Here is a 13,367-nt window from a genome sequence, read left to right on the forward strand (position 1 = left end):
TATTGGTTATCAGACACATAGACCCAAATAATAGGCTTTGTTATTAAAAAAAAAAAAAAAACAATATCAGTTGATGTCTATTAGTTATGCAAACATCCTGAATCTCAGAGTACACAAGCATGCTGAACTTAGTTTATGCTCTTATAATGTCAATAAGAGTAGCTTTTCAAGAATAGTACTTTTTTGAAAAGATAATGAATAAATGACAACAATATAACTCCTCTTTTTTACCTCTTTATGAGAGCATGTACAACACAACTATCCTCTTCATTAAAGAACCTTGAGAATTACTCAAACAATCTTTCGGAGTAGAGATATAGGGAGAAGGTGAAAGGAATGGACAATAAAAGGAAGTTGAGTGAACTTCTGAATCCACTTGAGTTGAATTCAACAAATCCAGGTGGGTTGCTGCCCGTGTAAGACTTGATCCAATCCTGGTACTGAGAAACTCTGGCGTACACACTGGGATATTTGGGATTATCACATTGTCTTGGACCAAAACTCACAATGCCGGACTGAATCCACAGGGAGCCGTTCCTCCTGACCACTGGACCTCCAGAGTCTCCCTGTATTGACAATCATTCATCATTTGACAACATTCTGTGAACAACTGTTACAGACATAAGTATGCAATAATTGTAAAAGTATGCTGGCCGTGTGTCCACCAAAGAGTTGTTACCTGAGGTCATTGTACCTTTTTAAATCATTTACAGTGGAAGCACTGAGCATTTTTATCTTGTCACAGAGTTATAAAAAATGTTATTTAAATTTGGGTAAAACCAAGCTCATGTCCTGAAAAGTGAAGCCAAAACATTTTGATCGCCCTCTGGTTGCTGGCTGCAGTATAGGTCCCCGTTTAATTATTTATTTATTTTCAGCATCACAGATTATTAGCGAATTCTAATCGGAAATGAGCATCCTTATGCACTTGAAGTGTGCATTCTAGAAGAAGCATTTGTTGCAAATAAATATTCATTTTTAAAGTTTGCTGTTAATTTACTCACTTCATACCATCCAAGATTTAAGTGACTTTTTTCTTCGGCAGAACAGTAAATATGATTTTTTGCTGAAACTGTGGTTATGGAATGATATTCGGGACAATTTTAAAAAGAAATTCCAAATTGTATTTGCCCGCTTACGAAACCCTCAAAAGTCAGTTTTTAGCATGTCAGACATATCCGTACTGTTCTCAGTTAAGTATACTGTTGACGAACTCAAGCGCTGAATGAGTTGACAAAAACCAGGATCATATATATACACCAGTATTTTGGCTCATTTCAAGTCAGAGTGACTATCAGTCTGAAAGTGAGTTTTGATCTAGTATCTCAGAGATCTGTGCTGACTCAAACCGCAAACTGTTTCAGACTGTTCAGTGAACTAGTTAATCCAGTCCACTAAACATAATTTTTTCATGAAGCTCAGGATCATTTGCCTGAAGCAATGGGTTAAAGGTAATGTTGTAAATAATGTTTCTTGCACAGACCGTTCGTTTCGCTTCCTAACACCACAGCCACGGGTAAAAATTTTGTCATGTTTGTATTTGCTCTTTGACTTTTAAAGTGATGATAGTCATTGATTTGCATTTTCAGAACCACAAATGACCACAGTTTTAGCTAAAAAATCTTACACTGAAGAAAAAAAAAAGAAAAGAAAAAAAAAAGTCACCTACATCTTGGATGGCCTGAGGGGGAGTATAATTAAGAGCAAGTGTTAATCTTTTGGAACTATCCATTTAATTTTTTTTTTTTCTTAATTTAGTTTTTGTCTTATTTGAAATGATTTTCTGTATAGATATACTATATTCTCCACCGCAACTCTTTTTCTTAAAACATTTATTTTAATATGGAAACATGACACCTCATTCTACAGTATTTCTATGATTGAATCGCTGACTCTTCCCCCATCAGCCAATGACTGTGTGTATACTCCATAGCAACAAGGTCAACCCCACCCTAACTCTTAGCTTCAGACTCGGGTGTGCCTCATATGTCCTGAAAAGTGAAGCTGCGGGCTCTTTGATCGCTCCCTGGAGGCTGGATGCAGTACAGGTCATAAACCCCGCCCGCTCAATGCAGACAAATGAGACTTAAGTTAAAACATAAAAATAAATTATGCTTTAAATAAAATTTTCCGAAAGATGGTTTTGGTCATTTAAGGTTGTTGTTATCAACCTGATTTATATTCAATTGTTCGTTTTTGTAATAAGTTTGATATTAGCTAGCAATTTGGTGCTATAGAAATGGGGCGTGTCGTCGTGATTCACAGTTTATTGACAGCTTGTCTGAGGATAAATAAATAAATAACTATTAATTTTCAGTATTTCACAACGACAAATTGAGCTGTTCAGCAGTAAACTGTACTAACTGACAGGAGCTGATGGATATCTGAGCTTTTCTCGGTAAGGTTAATTGTGGGCTTCATAAGCTAATTAATAAACGTTATTAGTTTAGATAACATGCCTAAGGTTAACCATGACAGAAAAAAAGCAGGTGATCGTTATCTGGCAGTTACTAATTATTTTTATGGGTATAAAATAATAATTAGCAGGATAAAACTAATGATAGCCTACTCTAATTAATTATAGAGCACTGTCTACAGCAATCGATCTCCTGTAACGTTAGTTTAACCCTTTTATTTAAAATGGCAGGACCGTTTCTGACATTTTAGAGTTGTTTCTAGTGGCATATTATATTGAGTTTATCTACTGAATTTGCTGTTTCAAAAAATATTATTGCTCTAGAAACAGAATAGCCTATTAATTTATAGGTAGAATTTTAAACTACGTACAATTTATATCGCCTATTTAAAATACATCAACGATGATGCAGTCGTCTAGTAATGTTTTGTCTGGAAAGTTTGATACCGCGACTCCGCCTCCGGGCTCCACTGACGATTCCTTCTGCGCATGCCCAGGTTCCAAACTGACGTTTTTGCGTAATGTGTCAGCGCCCATCGGCGTCCATTATGGCTTCAGTTCAATACAATGGAAGGAAGCGGCGTTTTTTACAGTCTATGTTCAGACTTCAGACTATTCCTTAGTAAAAGTTGGTCTCAAGAGCTTTGTGAATAGGTTTTAAGAGAAAACTCTTAGCTAAGAACTTTTACTGCCATTTAGGAGAACTTTTAGTGGTAAGATAAAATGTTTTGTGAATACAGCCCTTGTTCTTTGCACGTCCCGTAAACATCGAAGTAGGCTACTGCCAACCCAATTTATCAGCGGCCCATTGGGAGTTTTTTTTTTCAGTAGATAATTTTATTATATAATATATATAATACTGCGTTTGCATTTGCAGCTAGTATTGTGTGCTGTTTTGTTTTTTACGTTACAGAATGAAAAAAAAAAAAATCTGAAAACATGCTTGTACATTGTTTTTTTAATATACTGCAGATTTATTAACAAATGAACAAAACCTCTAGTCCATCTCAAAGATCGCTAATTGTGAGTGAGAAGGCAGCAACATAGTGTGCCCCAGATCCGGCCCACATCTGGTACATGTGGATTTCACACGGACAAGATGCGGGCCGGATCTGGGCCGACACTATGTTGCTGTCACTGTGGGGGCGGCAGTGTTTTGCCTACAGTGGCAGTTAAGCTTGTGCCGGCCCTGTGCAGGTGACCAAAAACGATTAGTGTTTTGTAAATTGCTTTAGATTAAAACAGGTTAAAATTAATGAATAATGTCTTACCTGACATGAACTTTTCCCTCCCACATTTAAAAATCCAGCACAAATCATATTGCTTGTTATGCTCGGATTGCCCGCAAAAGCATTATTACATTCACTGTTGTTCACAACTGGTAACATCACCTGCTGCAGTATGTTAGCAGCCGGGCCTGTGACACAGATCAGAGGTCAAATTTTATGGCTTTTAAAAAACATTTCTAGGTAAATTGTTGAGAGTTACTGTAGTTTTTTGTATTCAGTTAATTGGTAAGCAAATGTTCACTTACCTCCTGTCTGTAGATTTCCCCATCCAGTCACCCAGATCTCTGCACCTCCAGCAAATGTACTACCAGCAGCCGCCAGACAGACTGGCTTAATATAGTCAGTAAAATTCACAGAGGAGGAGAGCTGGACCAGTGCTATGTCGTTGTTATGAGTAACATCACCTTCATAATTGGGATGGTTGATAATTCGACTCGCTGTCCTGTATGTCTCATTAGGGTTTGAGCCTGATTGTCTCCAACGCCCTAAGTACATCCATATGTCAGATGCACCTACACTGTAAACAGAGAAAGTCTCTTTTAATCCCACTTTTGTCAATTTACAATTGTATCTTAAGCTTTATTTAAGATTTCAACATACTCCTGGAAGCAGTGAGCTGCAGATAAAACCCAGTCTTTATTGATTAGACTCCCGCCACAGAAATGGCCTCTAAATGGGTACTTGTTACTTTGAATGCTGACTTGCCACGGCCAAGACCCTGCTGCTGCATCCTCCCCTCCAATAATCTTTGTGTTGAGGGGGGCTTGGCCACATACTAATGTGAGAAAAAATTATAGGAGAATTCCTTGTTAAAATGCCTCGCACATAAAAGAAACATTCTGCATGGAAAAGAGTTTTATGGACAACTTACCATCTGACTGGCAGAGGGAACCTGTGTGGGTAAACAAATACAAAGTAATTAGACAAGTCATTTGGACAGAGCTGATAAACTGTTACTGACACTTTTAAACTCTTACATCAGTGCAGGCGCATACCATTGGCATGAAAACAAGATAAAACCTTCACCTGAAGAATGCTATATATGGATTTTAGCCAAAATCTCTGTTAAATGTCAAAAATCATGTATGTAAAACATTCTTGTATATTTAGTTATCAGTTTTTGACAGATCATATTTCACAGGTTTTTATAATTATAAACAAATCTATTGTCATTTAGAGTTGTGTTACAGCAGAATCTGAACTGTCTTTATGGTTGTTTCCATAATTGATTCTGTTTTATGAGTATAGATTTGATTCGATTACTATTCACATGCTTTCGATTCGATTCAATTATGATTTCAATTCGATTCAATATCGATTATTTTGGATGTAGTATTTCAGTTACAGTACATGGCAAATTTTTTAGAAGAAAAAAAAATCTCAACTAATGCTGTAAACTACACATGGGAGTCAGTTGGTACTATAATAATTTTGAAGGTTAAATTAACTTATTTATATACACAAACACTTAAATTACACTCAATGATGTTTTTATTATAAATAAAGTTTAGAATTACATAATCATATTTCTACTCCCATTTGTTTTGTTTTTTTAAATATAAACTTTTAAATCGCGGCTGTCATAACTGATTTATTCAAACATGCATTAAATATTGAAGAACATAAAAAATTATAATGAATATGTAACGGTGCATAGCTATAATGTTGCTTTCTAGAGTAAACTTTTCTAGCTGACTAATGAGTTTATGGTCACTGAATATGTTTTTCTGAGGTAAATGTGACGTTATGCGACCTTGTTTACAAGCTGTTTTATTGACATCTTTCCGAGGTTGAAACACTGATTGAGCGATTACACGAGACATCATACGGATTTCGGAAAGTTGTACTGTATCTTTTAACATACCTTCAGATGTTTATTCATGTTTATTTTGCGCTGTAACTGGTATTAAAGCGGAGGAGAGGATGTTCAGATGCGCTCCGTGCTGCCGCTTCTCTTTAACTGAGGCGCTAAAGCGATCTGTCACATCACATTAAACAGAGCCAAAACTGTATTTATTTTTAAAAATCTCATAGAGACTTTGCTTCATATCAAAAGTAACAAAGCACAAAGATTAATGCGATTTATTCATTCATCAACTGAAAACAGACTAGACTAATCGATTCTTGGGATTTAAGAATCGATAACGGTTCATAAAAATGAGAATCTATATTTTTACCCGGACCTAATAAATATGCTTTAAAAATAAATGTGATTTGTCTTGATTATAGACACAGCAATTTAGCAATCAACCTATGAAAAAATAATCTAGCTATAAACGGTTTATAGCTAGTTCTTAGCAATTCAATTGCTTGTCAGTTATTAAACATTTGAAACAAACGCTATTACGCTTATATCCAATTTTGTCATGTTATAGATTTTACCTGCTATGTTGAGAAGTATGAATCCGGCAAAAGCTGTGTTAAACTTCATATCTTCTGGTCTGTGATCTGACTGCTGTTTCCACAACTGTCAGGTTTCTAATGAGATGTAAAGCAAGTACTGCCACATTTATCTAGTTATCCTGCCCCACCCCCCATTACGTTTATCTCTGGAAAAAAACTTTACTTCAAGAAAAAAAGGTTAAAAAAAATTATAGACGACTTTGTCCCCACCACTTTTTTTCTCTTTGCAACATAGCTTGCAGAAAGCATGTACAAAATAATCTCCAATCTATTCTTTATAATTTAATTCATACATGTATAATGAAATACATTTATTCCCAAATGCTTACACTAATTTATTTATTTATTGGTGTGATTGTAGTCCCTTCCAAATCTAACAACTGCAGACATATATATTTAATCCACAATCAATTTCTGTAATATAAATATAATTAAATATAAATAATAAATAAAAAATAAATATATATATAAAATATCTGTGAATGTTAGATGTGGTAGGGTTTGTCCTAACTTTAGATCTGTAAAAACATTTTCTGGTACCATATAATTGTTTTTCTTGGTATCTCTGTTCATATGTTTCTGTATTTACTGCTATTAAATATCTGTGAATGTTAGATTTGGTAGGGTCTGTGCTATTGTTTTTTAATTATTGCAATCAAAAAAATAAAAAGAAGTTGCCAAAACTGTAAATATCTTGCTTAATGCTTGAAGTAGTGAAATTGTTGAAAATTCACCTGTGTTACTTAATTGTGATACTGTGATAAAAGAAAACTGACTTATATGATATATATATAGTTCAATATTTTATCCATTCTATTCAGACATATATGATGGGGACATAAAAATGTACTGTACTGAGGCAAATTTATCCCAGGGGTACACAATTCCAGTTCTTCTTCTTTTTGTGTTAACAGGTTTCTGGGACAGGGGGTGTGCAGAGACATCTAAGAAGTGAAACAGAACATGACTGAGTGTTTAGTTATGATCCTTTGAAAAAAATTTGAAGAATTTACTGTCACACAAAATGTAAAACCATACCACTTTCTGTAAGCAGCAGTTTCCAGTAAGTCACATTATATACGGAACTATGCCTTCTAGCCAATATGTGCTCGCACGCACACACACACACACACAAAAAAAGACAGATTGTCTGATTTACTCATATTATTTTTGATCTACTTAACAAAACTGTGTTTCTCTTCTAAACTTTTGATTACTGTAACTCTAAAATTTTCAGTCTGCTAGATTAAATTATGTAGGATGAATATGAACCAGTCAAGTAGCCTATTGTCAGGTGCTGGCTTGCTAGATGATCCAGAGTAAATTGACTTGAAGAAGATGAACATTTATGTAACATAATAGAAACCAAGAATCAACCAAAGATACAAACCAACTAATAACATTTCAGACAGGACCACTTTGGCAAGTTACTTGAGTTTATTGAACATAATTATCTTTGGCGGTATGGTTCCTTATGGGGGTTCTTGCTCGAAAATTAATTAAACATACAAGAGCTTTAACATTAACCCCCCGGAACCATCAGCTTGGAAATACAGAGACAATTAAGACACTAGTAATGTCTTTAAGAGTGAACGTGGTATCATGTAGATATGTGGGACATCTATACTATAGGATGAGTGTCTCTCAGCAGTGTGGTCCATGCCAGCCGGGACTTGAAGCCTTGTTGACTTTAAGGTAGTGATCTGAAACAAAAGAAGATGACAACCAGAAGGTGCACAGTAATATGCTCATGCTTATAATGGGGATGGAGGGAGGGTTGCGAGCAGTTTGAGCATACTTACCGAGCAGCAATGCCACGTATATATGTCCCGTGTCTAATAGGAGAATGGTAATGATTGGAGCGATTTGACAGCTGACCGCGTCAGCTGGTCGAAGCACTGTGCCTTCGTGGCCTGACTGAACTAACGCTGCGCTCGATTAACACAAGACAAAGAATAGAAGCTAACTGAGAGTAGAAATACACAGTGACAATGAGGGACAGGTGAGACTCAACTCAATTAAACAATAAAAAACATAAAAATAACTATGGCAACCAAGGAAACTAAACATACTGGAACTGAACACCAAAGCTGCATCCCAATTTGTAGGGTTACCCTCGGTTTCCGGTTTTATTTTTTAGAAACCATGGAAACACCAACGTATGTACCCAATGTATTTAATATGATAAAATAGGGCTGCTTTACTCCACACGATCATGACCGGAAGCGGCGATTGCAGCATAATATTATAATATAATGCATTATCTATCAAACATGTACTAACATAGTTAGATAGTTGTAGTTAAGGCTGCTATTATTCATGCATGAATCTTTATGACTCCTGCCGTAGTTAAGGATAGCTCTTAATTGGTTCATGATTCATGAGTTTATGTTGAAGTAACTATTAATTCAGGTATTAGTACATTATTATTCATGTACTGTTATTATAAAATGTTACCAAGAAAACTTAATGTTAATATGTCTGACAATATACATAAGAAACTGTAAGCACATAATAGGGCTTTTCACACTTTAAATAGTTAACCCTGGGTAATATATACTATCTAGACAAACCTCATTCTTTACATGGCTGGGACATCAAATAACATGATTGCGCCATTGACGCCATCTGTAGTATCTATACTCTTTCCTTGTCTGTTACTGGAACTATTCTTTTTATTCTGATTATGAAATACCCAGTTTTTTTAGGTAATTTTCTTGTCATGAGATTTTTTTTTTCCACTTTGGGGCACCAGACAAGCCTCTTCCCATCCATCTCGTTCTTCTTTGCATTGTTAACGTCACACGCTCTCTATTTTGAAGTGACAGGAGAATGGGTTCACTTTCACTAATCATTTTCTGTCATTTACAGATTTTAATTTTATTTTACTACACTATTAATAGTTAAATGGCATTTGTGTATACTAAATAAATTTAAAATATATATATTTAGAATTAAAGGATTAGTCCACTTTTAAATAAACTTTTCCTGATAATTTACTCACCTCCATGTCATCCAAGATGTTCATGTCTTTCTTTCGTCAGTTGAAAAGAAATGAAGGTTTTTGATGAAAACATTCCAGGATTATTCTCCTTGTAGTGGACTTCAATGGCCTCCAGACGGTTGAAGGTCAAAGTGCAGAGTGCAGCGTCAAAGGCTTTTAAACAATACCAGACGAGGAATAAGGGTCTTATCTAGTGAAATGATCGGTCATTTTCGAAAGAAATGTAAATGTATATGCTTTATAAACACAAATGATCACCTTGAAAGTACTTCCACTTTCTGCATTCTTCAAAATGCTTACGCTGTATGTCCTACACCTTCCCTATTCTACTTGCGTAACGAACGCGGCGCCAGTTTCATTTTTTTCCGTAAGTAGAATAGGGAAGGTGTAGGTGTTCCCTTCATAAAATAAAATTTCATCACTGCGTCCTTAGTGGCTCAGATGCCAGGAGTTTATGGAGACTTGAATGTTTACTGTTATAGCCGTTAACAGATCAGCGATGATGTTTACATAGCTAAGATGCATCATGAGCTCATGGACAGTTGTTCTTCAGGGCTGCTGTCCTGCAGAGTTTTGCTTCGACCCAACTCACCTTCCTTCACGTAGGTTTAGTAATCCTGAAGACATTCAAGTTTGTTTGATCAGGGTTGTAGCTAAACTGTGCAGGACTGCTGCACTCAAGGACCAGTGTTACTGGTACACTGTTGTCGCTTGTGAAAACAGAATGGTGGCACCAGGGGGTGGTAAAATTATAATAAGATCCCCTTCCTATGTCGCAAGGGGAGTGAAATCTGAATGGCTCGTCTTTTCACATCCTTGCAGAGAAAGTTACTGGGTTATCCTTTATCACATTCTCTGGTTTGGTAGATGCACTGGGGACACAATTATAGCACTTATGATTAAAGCACTTTTCATGATATGTCCCCTTTAAAAGAACTTGCAAGAGGTCAATCCAAAGACAGTAGGTGGTGCTACATAGTAATGAAAATCATCCTATCTAGACAGTGATTTATTCTGCAACAAATTCTTTCACTATCTAATACTCTATACAATTGAAATGATACATCATTTATTCATTTCATTATTTCTTTTCTTTTTTTGCATTACGGTAGACTGCATTTGGGTGAGGAATTAAAATTTTAATTGTGATTACCAGAATGCAAGTGTTTTTTTACATTTATGCATTTGGCAGATGCTTTTATCCAGAGACAAGGTATAAATTTGATCAGTTCTTGTTTTCAGGGGAATCAAACCCATGTACCTGGTGTTGCTAGCATCATGGTGTATTGTTTGAGCTAGAGGAAAGCTCGGTCTTAACTGTCTTAAAAACAGTTTATTGTTCTGGCCACATATGTAGTCCTTAATCCTCACTGTAGCAGGACTATGGCATGTTCACACAGGTTTTTACTTTTTTACTTCACTCTCATGCATGCTACAACATTACTTGTTGTAATTATCATTTGACCTACCAGTGTCAGTTGTGTTTCTTCACTGCCATTCATAAATCCTTTCCTGTGGCCTCATGGGATAGTAAATTTTTCATTGTATGCACACTTCAGAATCCTGCCTGTAATAGTTGGTCATCTGAGTACTTTTTGACTACTCCTTTATGAGTATTGTTGATTTGGACATACTTCTTTTTTTTTTGCATACTGATTCTCTCCTACTTTAAAGTAAGGAAGTGTCACTATTCAGGGTGTGACACTGGCTCTTCCTGTTGTTTATCTTGTCCTGTCAATTTTCAGCAGCTCGTGATTGTAGCAATCAGTGCTAGGGTGCTTAATCACGAGCTGATCTCCCACACCTGTCGCTCGTTCCCTTTACCCTTTATATGCCCAGCTGTGTCTCCCCTTGTTGTCAGTTGATCACTTCATGTCGCGTGGATGTTACGTGTCTGCTCTACGTTTTGCTCTGTGTCTCACCTGTTTGTTCTTTGTGTTCAGGACCCTTAGACGAGGAGTTTTCATGCAAGTATTTTCTCTTGCTGGGCTCGTACTCGTCCTCTGCTGGGTCATCTGCTCTCCTGCTTTTTTCAGTGGTCTCTCCTGCCCCTGTCTGCTGTGTGTGCGCAGATACCAAGAGAGACACCAGTTTCCTCACACTGCCACCTGTACTTTGACTATTTCATTTGTGTGTGTCAGGTTTGGTCCTGAATAAACTTATTATTTTTTTTGTTCACCGCAATTTGAGTCCTCCCTTCATCCACCTCCCGACAGAATCAACTGACCAAGATGGACTCAGCGGACGAACTAGAATTACGACGAGCTATTGCTCAGCAGGGCATTCTGTTGGGACGGCAGCAGGAGGAGTTGTCAGCTTCTCATCGTGCTATGACGGAGATGTCACGCCAGCTAGCCGAGGTTACCCAGCGGCTCGAACGGCTTCAGCCGCATCCTCCTGTTGATCCCACTTCACCAGGTCTACCTGACACTGAGGGGGCGAACCCCCGCCGATCTGAACCCCGCCTTAATCCACCTGCTCCATATTCCGGTGAGCCGAACTCATGTCGCTCATTTCTTTCACAGTGCTCATTAACTTTTTCACTACAGCCTTCCTGCTTCTCGACGGAGAAATCAAGGGTAGCCTTCGTCATCATGCACCTGGCCGGGCTTGCTAGAGAGTGGGGAACAGCTATGTGGGACAATGAGCACGATTGCTGCAGTTCATATGAGGATTTCTCAGCGGAGCTTCGCAAGGTATTTGACCGTTCGTCACTGGGAACCGAGGCGGCACGGGCATTGTCGCTGTTACAACAGGGGACCCGGTCCGTATCGGAATATTCAATCGAGTTCCGCACACTCGCAGCGTCCTGTGGGTGGAATTTGAAAGCACAGTGGGACCATTTTCTTCATGGCTTAGCTGAACACATTAAGGATGAGATTTACTCACTGGAATTACCCCCTACACTTGACGGATTGGTGGACCTCGCTATCCGGGTTGACAACCGGATTTCCCTTCGTTCTCAGCATCGAAGGGCGGGGTTCCCTCACAGATCTGTCAGCAACGCACAAAACACAGGAGTGGTTGCATCACAGCAGTTCGGTCTCTCTGAGGAGGAACCCATGCAGATCGGGAGAGCTCATCTGACTGTCGCGGAGCGGCACCATCGCCTCGCCAATAACTTGTGTCTCTACTGCGGGGAGGCGGGGCACATGGCTGCGGCTTGTCCCTTAAAGGGGCGACGCTCATCCTTCAGAGGACGACGCACGGTGAGCGTTACCAACACGCTACTGCCGTCTGGTGGTCGATCCACTCTCCCGGCTTTACTGCAGGTCGGGGGGGCGGTCCATCGTGTGGCGGCTTTAATTGATTCTGGGGCAGAGGGTGATTTCATGGATATTGGAATGGCCAAGCAGTTGGGCATTTCATGTTCTCTCTTGGCTGAGCCGATTTCAGCCAGAACACTTTGTGATACCCCTCTCACAAGGATTATTCATTCCACAGGGCTTGTTAGCCTCACCATTTCTGGGAATCATGCTGAGGAGATTCGTTTCCTATTAATTCATTCTCCTTCTGCTCCAGTGGTTTTGGGGCACACTTGGCTGGTTAAGCACAACCCTCACATCGACTGGGCTCTTAATTCCGTATTGGCATGGAGTCCATTCTGTTTGTCTCAGTGTTTGGTGTCTGCTTCTTCCCCTTTAAAGTCTGTTTCTGTGTTACAGGAGGAACCGGTGAGCCTGGCGGGTGTACCAGAGGCTTACCATGATTTGAGAGCGGTGTTCAGTAAGTCCCGAGCTTCATCTCTTCCTCCGCACCGCCCGTACGACTGTGCGATAGAGTTATTACCTGGCACTTCTCCACCTAAGGGGCGCCTATATTCGCTCTCCGGTCCTGAGAGGGAGGCCATGGAAAGATACATCAGCGATTCTCTATTAGCCGGTATAATACGTCCTTCCTCCTCTCCGGCCGGGGCGGGGTTCTTCTTCGTGGGGAAGAAAGATGGATCATTGCGTCCCTGTATAGATTATCGGGGGCTGAATGACATCACGGTAAAGAATAGCCACCCTTTGCCGTTGATGTCTTCAGCATTCGAACTCTTGCAGGGAGCAACCATCTTTACGAAGCTGGACTTACGCAATGCTTACCACCTAGTTCGGATTAGGAGGGGGACGAGTGGAAGACCGCTTTTAATACCCCTACAGGTCACTTTGAGTATTTGGTCATGCCCTTTGGACTCTCAAACTCCCCAGCGGTCTTCCAGGCACTCGTCAATGACGTGCTCAGAGACATGGTCGACCGGTTTGTATTTGTT

General features: G+C 38.8%; 1 protein-coding gene across 1 annotated transcript; it reads right to left on the reverse strand.

The window, feature by feature from the left end:
• Positions 1 to 287: 287 nt before the first annotated feature.
• Positions 288 to 6,136, reverse strand: LOC137025248 (trypsin-like). Its single transcript, XM_067393268.1, has 6 exons — positions 6,088 to 6,136; positions 4,577 to 4,597; positions 4,306 to 4,480; positions 3,951 to 4,222; positions 3,688 to 3,833; positions 288 to 566 (listed from the first exon to the last, which is right to left on the reverse strand). The coding sequence occupies exons 1-6, from the start codon at positions 6,134 to 6,136 to the stop codon at positions 288 to 290; spliced, it is 942 nt and encodes a 313-aa protein (XP_067249369.1).
• Between the last annotated feature and the right edge of the window lie 7,231 nt (positions 6,137 to 13,367).

This window comes from Chanodichthys erythropterus, chromosome 8, assembly GCF_024489055.1.
Source record: "Chanodichthys erythropterus isolate Z2021 chromosome 8, ASM2448905v1, whole genome shotgun sequence".
In the NCBI taxonomy this organism is placed as follows: domain Eukaryota; kingdom Metazoa; phylum Chordata; class Actinopteri; order Cypriniformes; family Xenocyprididae; genus Chanodichthys; species Chanodichthys erythropterus.

What these genes read in the sequence shown, in the direction of transcription:
- LOC137025248 (XM_067393268.1), bottom strand. Translation starts at nt 6,136, where the DNA reads ATGAAGTTTAACACAGCTTTTGCCGGATTCATACTTCTCAACATAGCA. An exon ending in CATACTTCTCAACATAGCAG is followed by an intron (nt 4,598 to 6,087) that starts GTAAAATCTATA and finishes TTACCCACACAG; the next exon opens with GTTCCCTCTGCCAGTCAGAT. An exon ending in TTCCCTCTGCCAGTCAGATG is followed by an intron (nt 4,481 to 4,576) that starts GTAAGTTGTCCA and finishes TTCTCACATTAG; the next exon opens with TATGTGGCCAAGCCCCCCTC.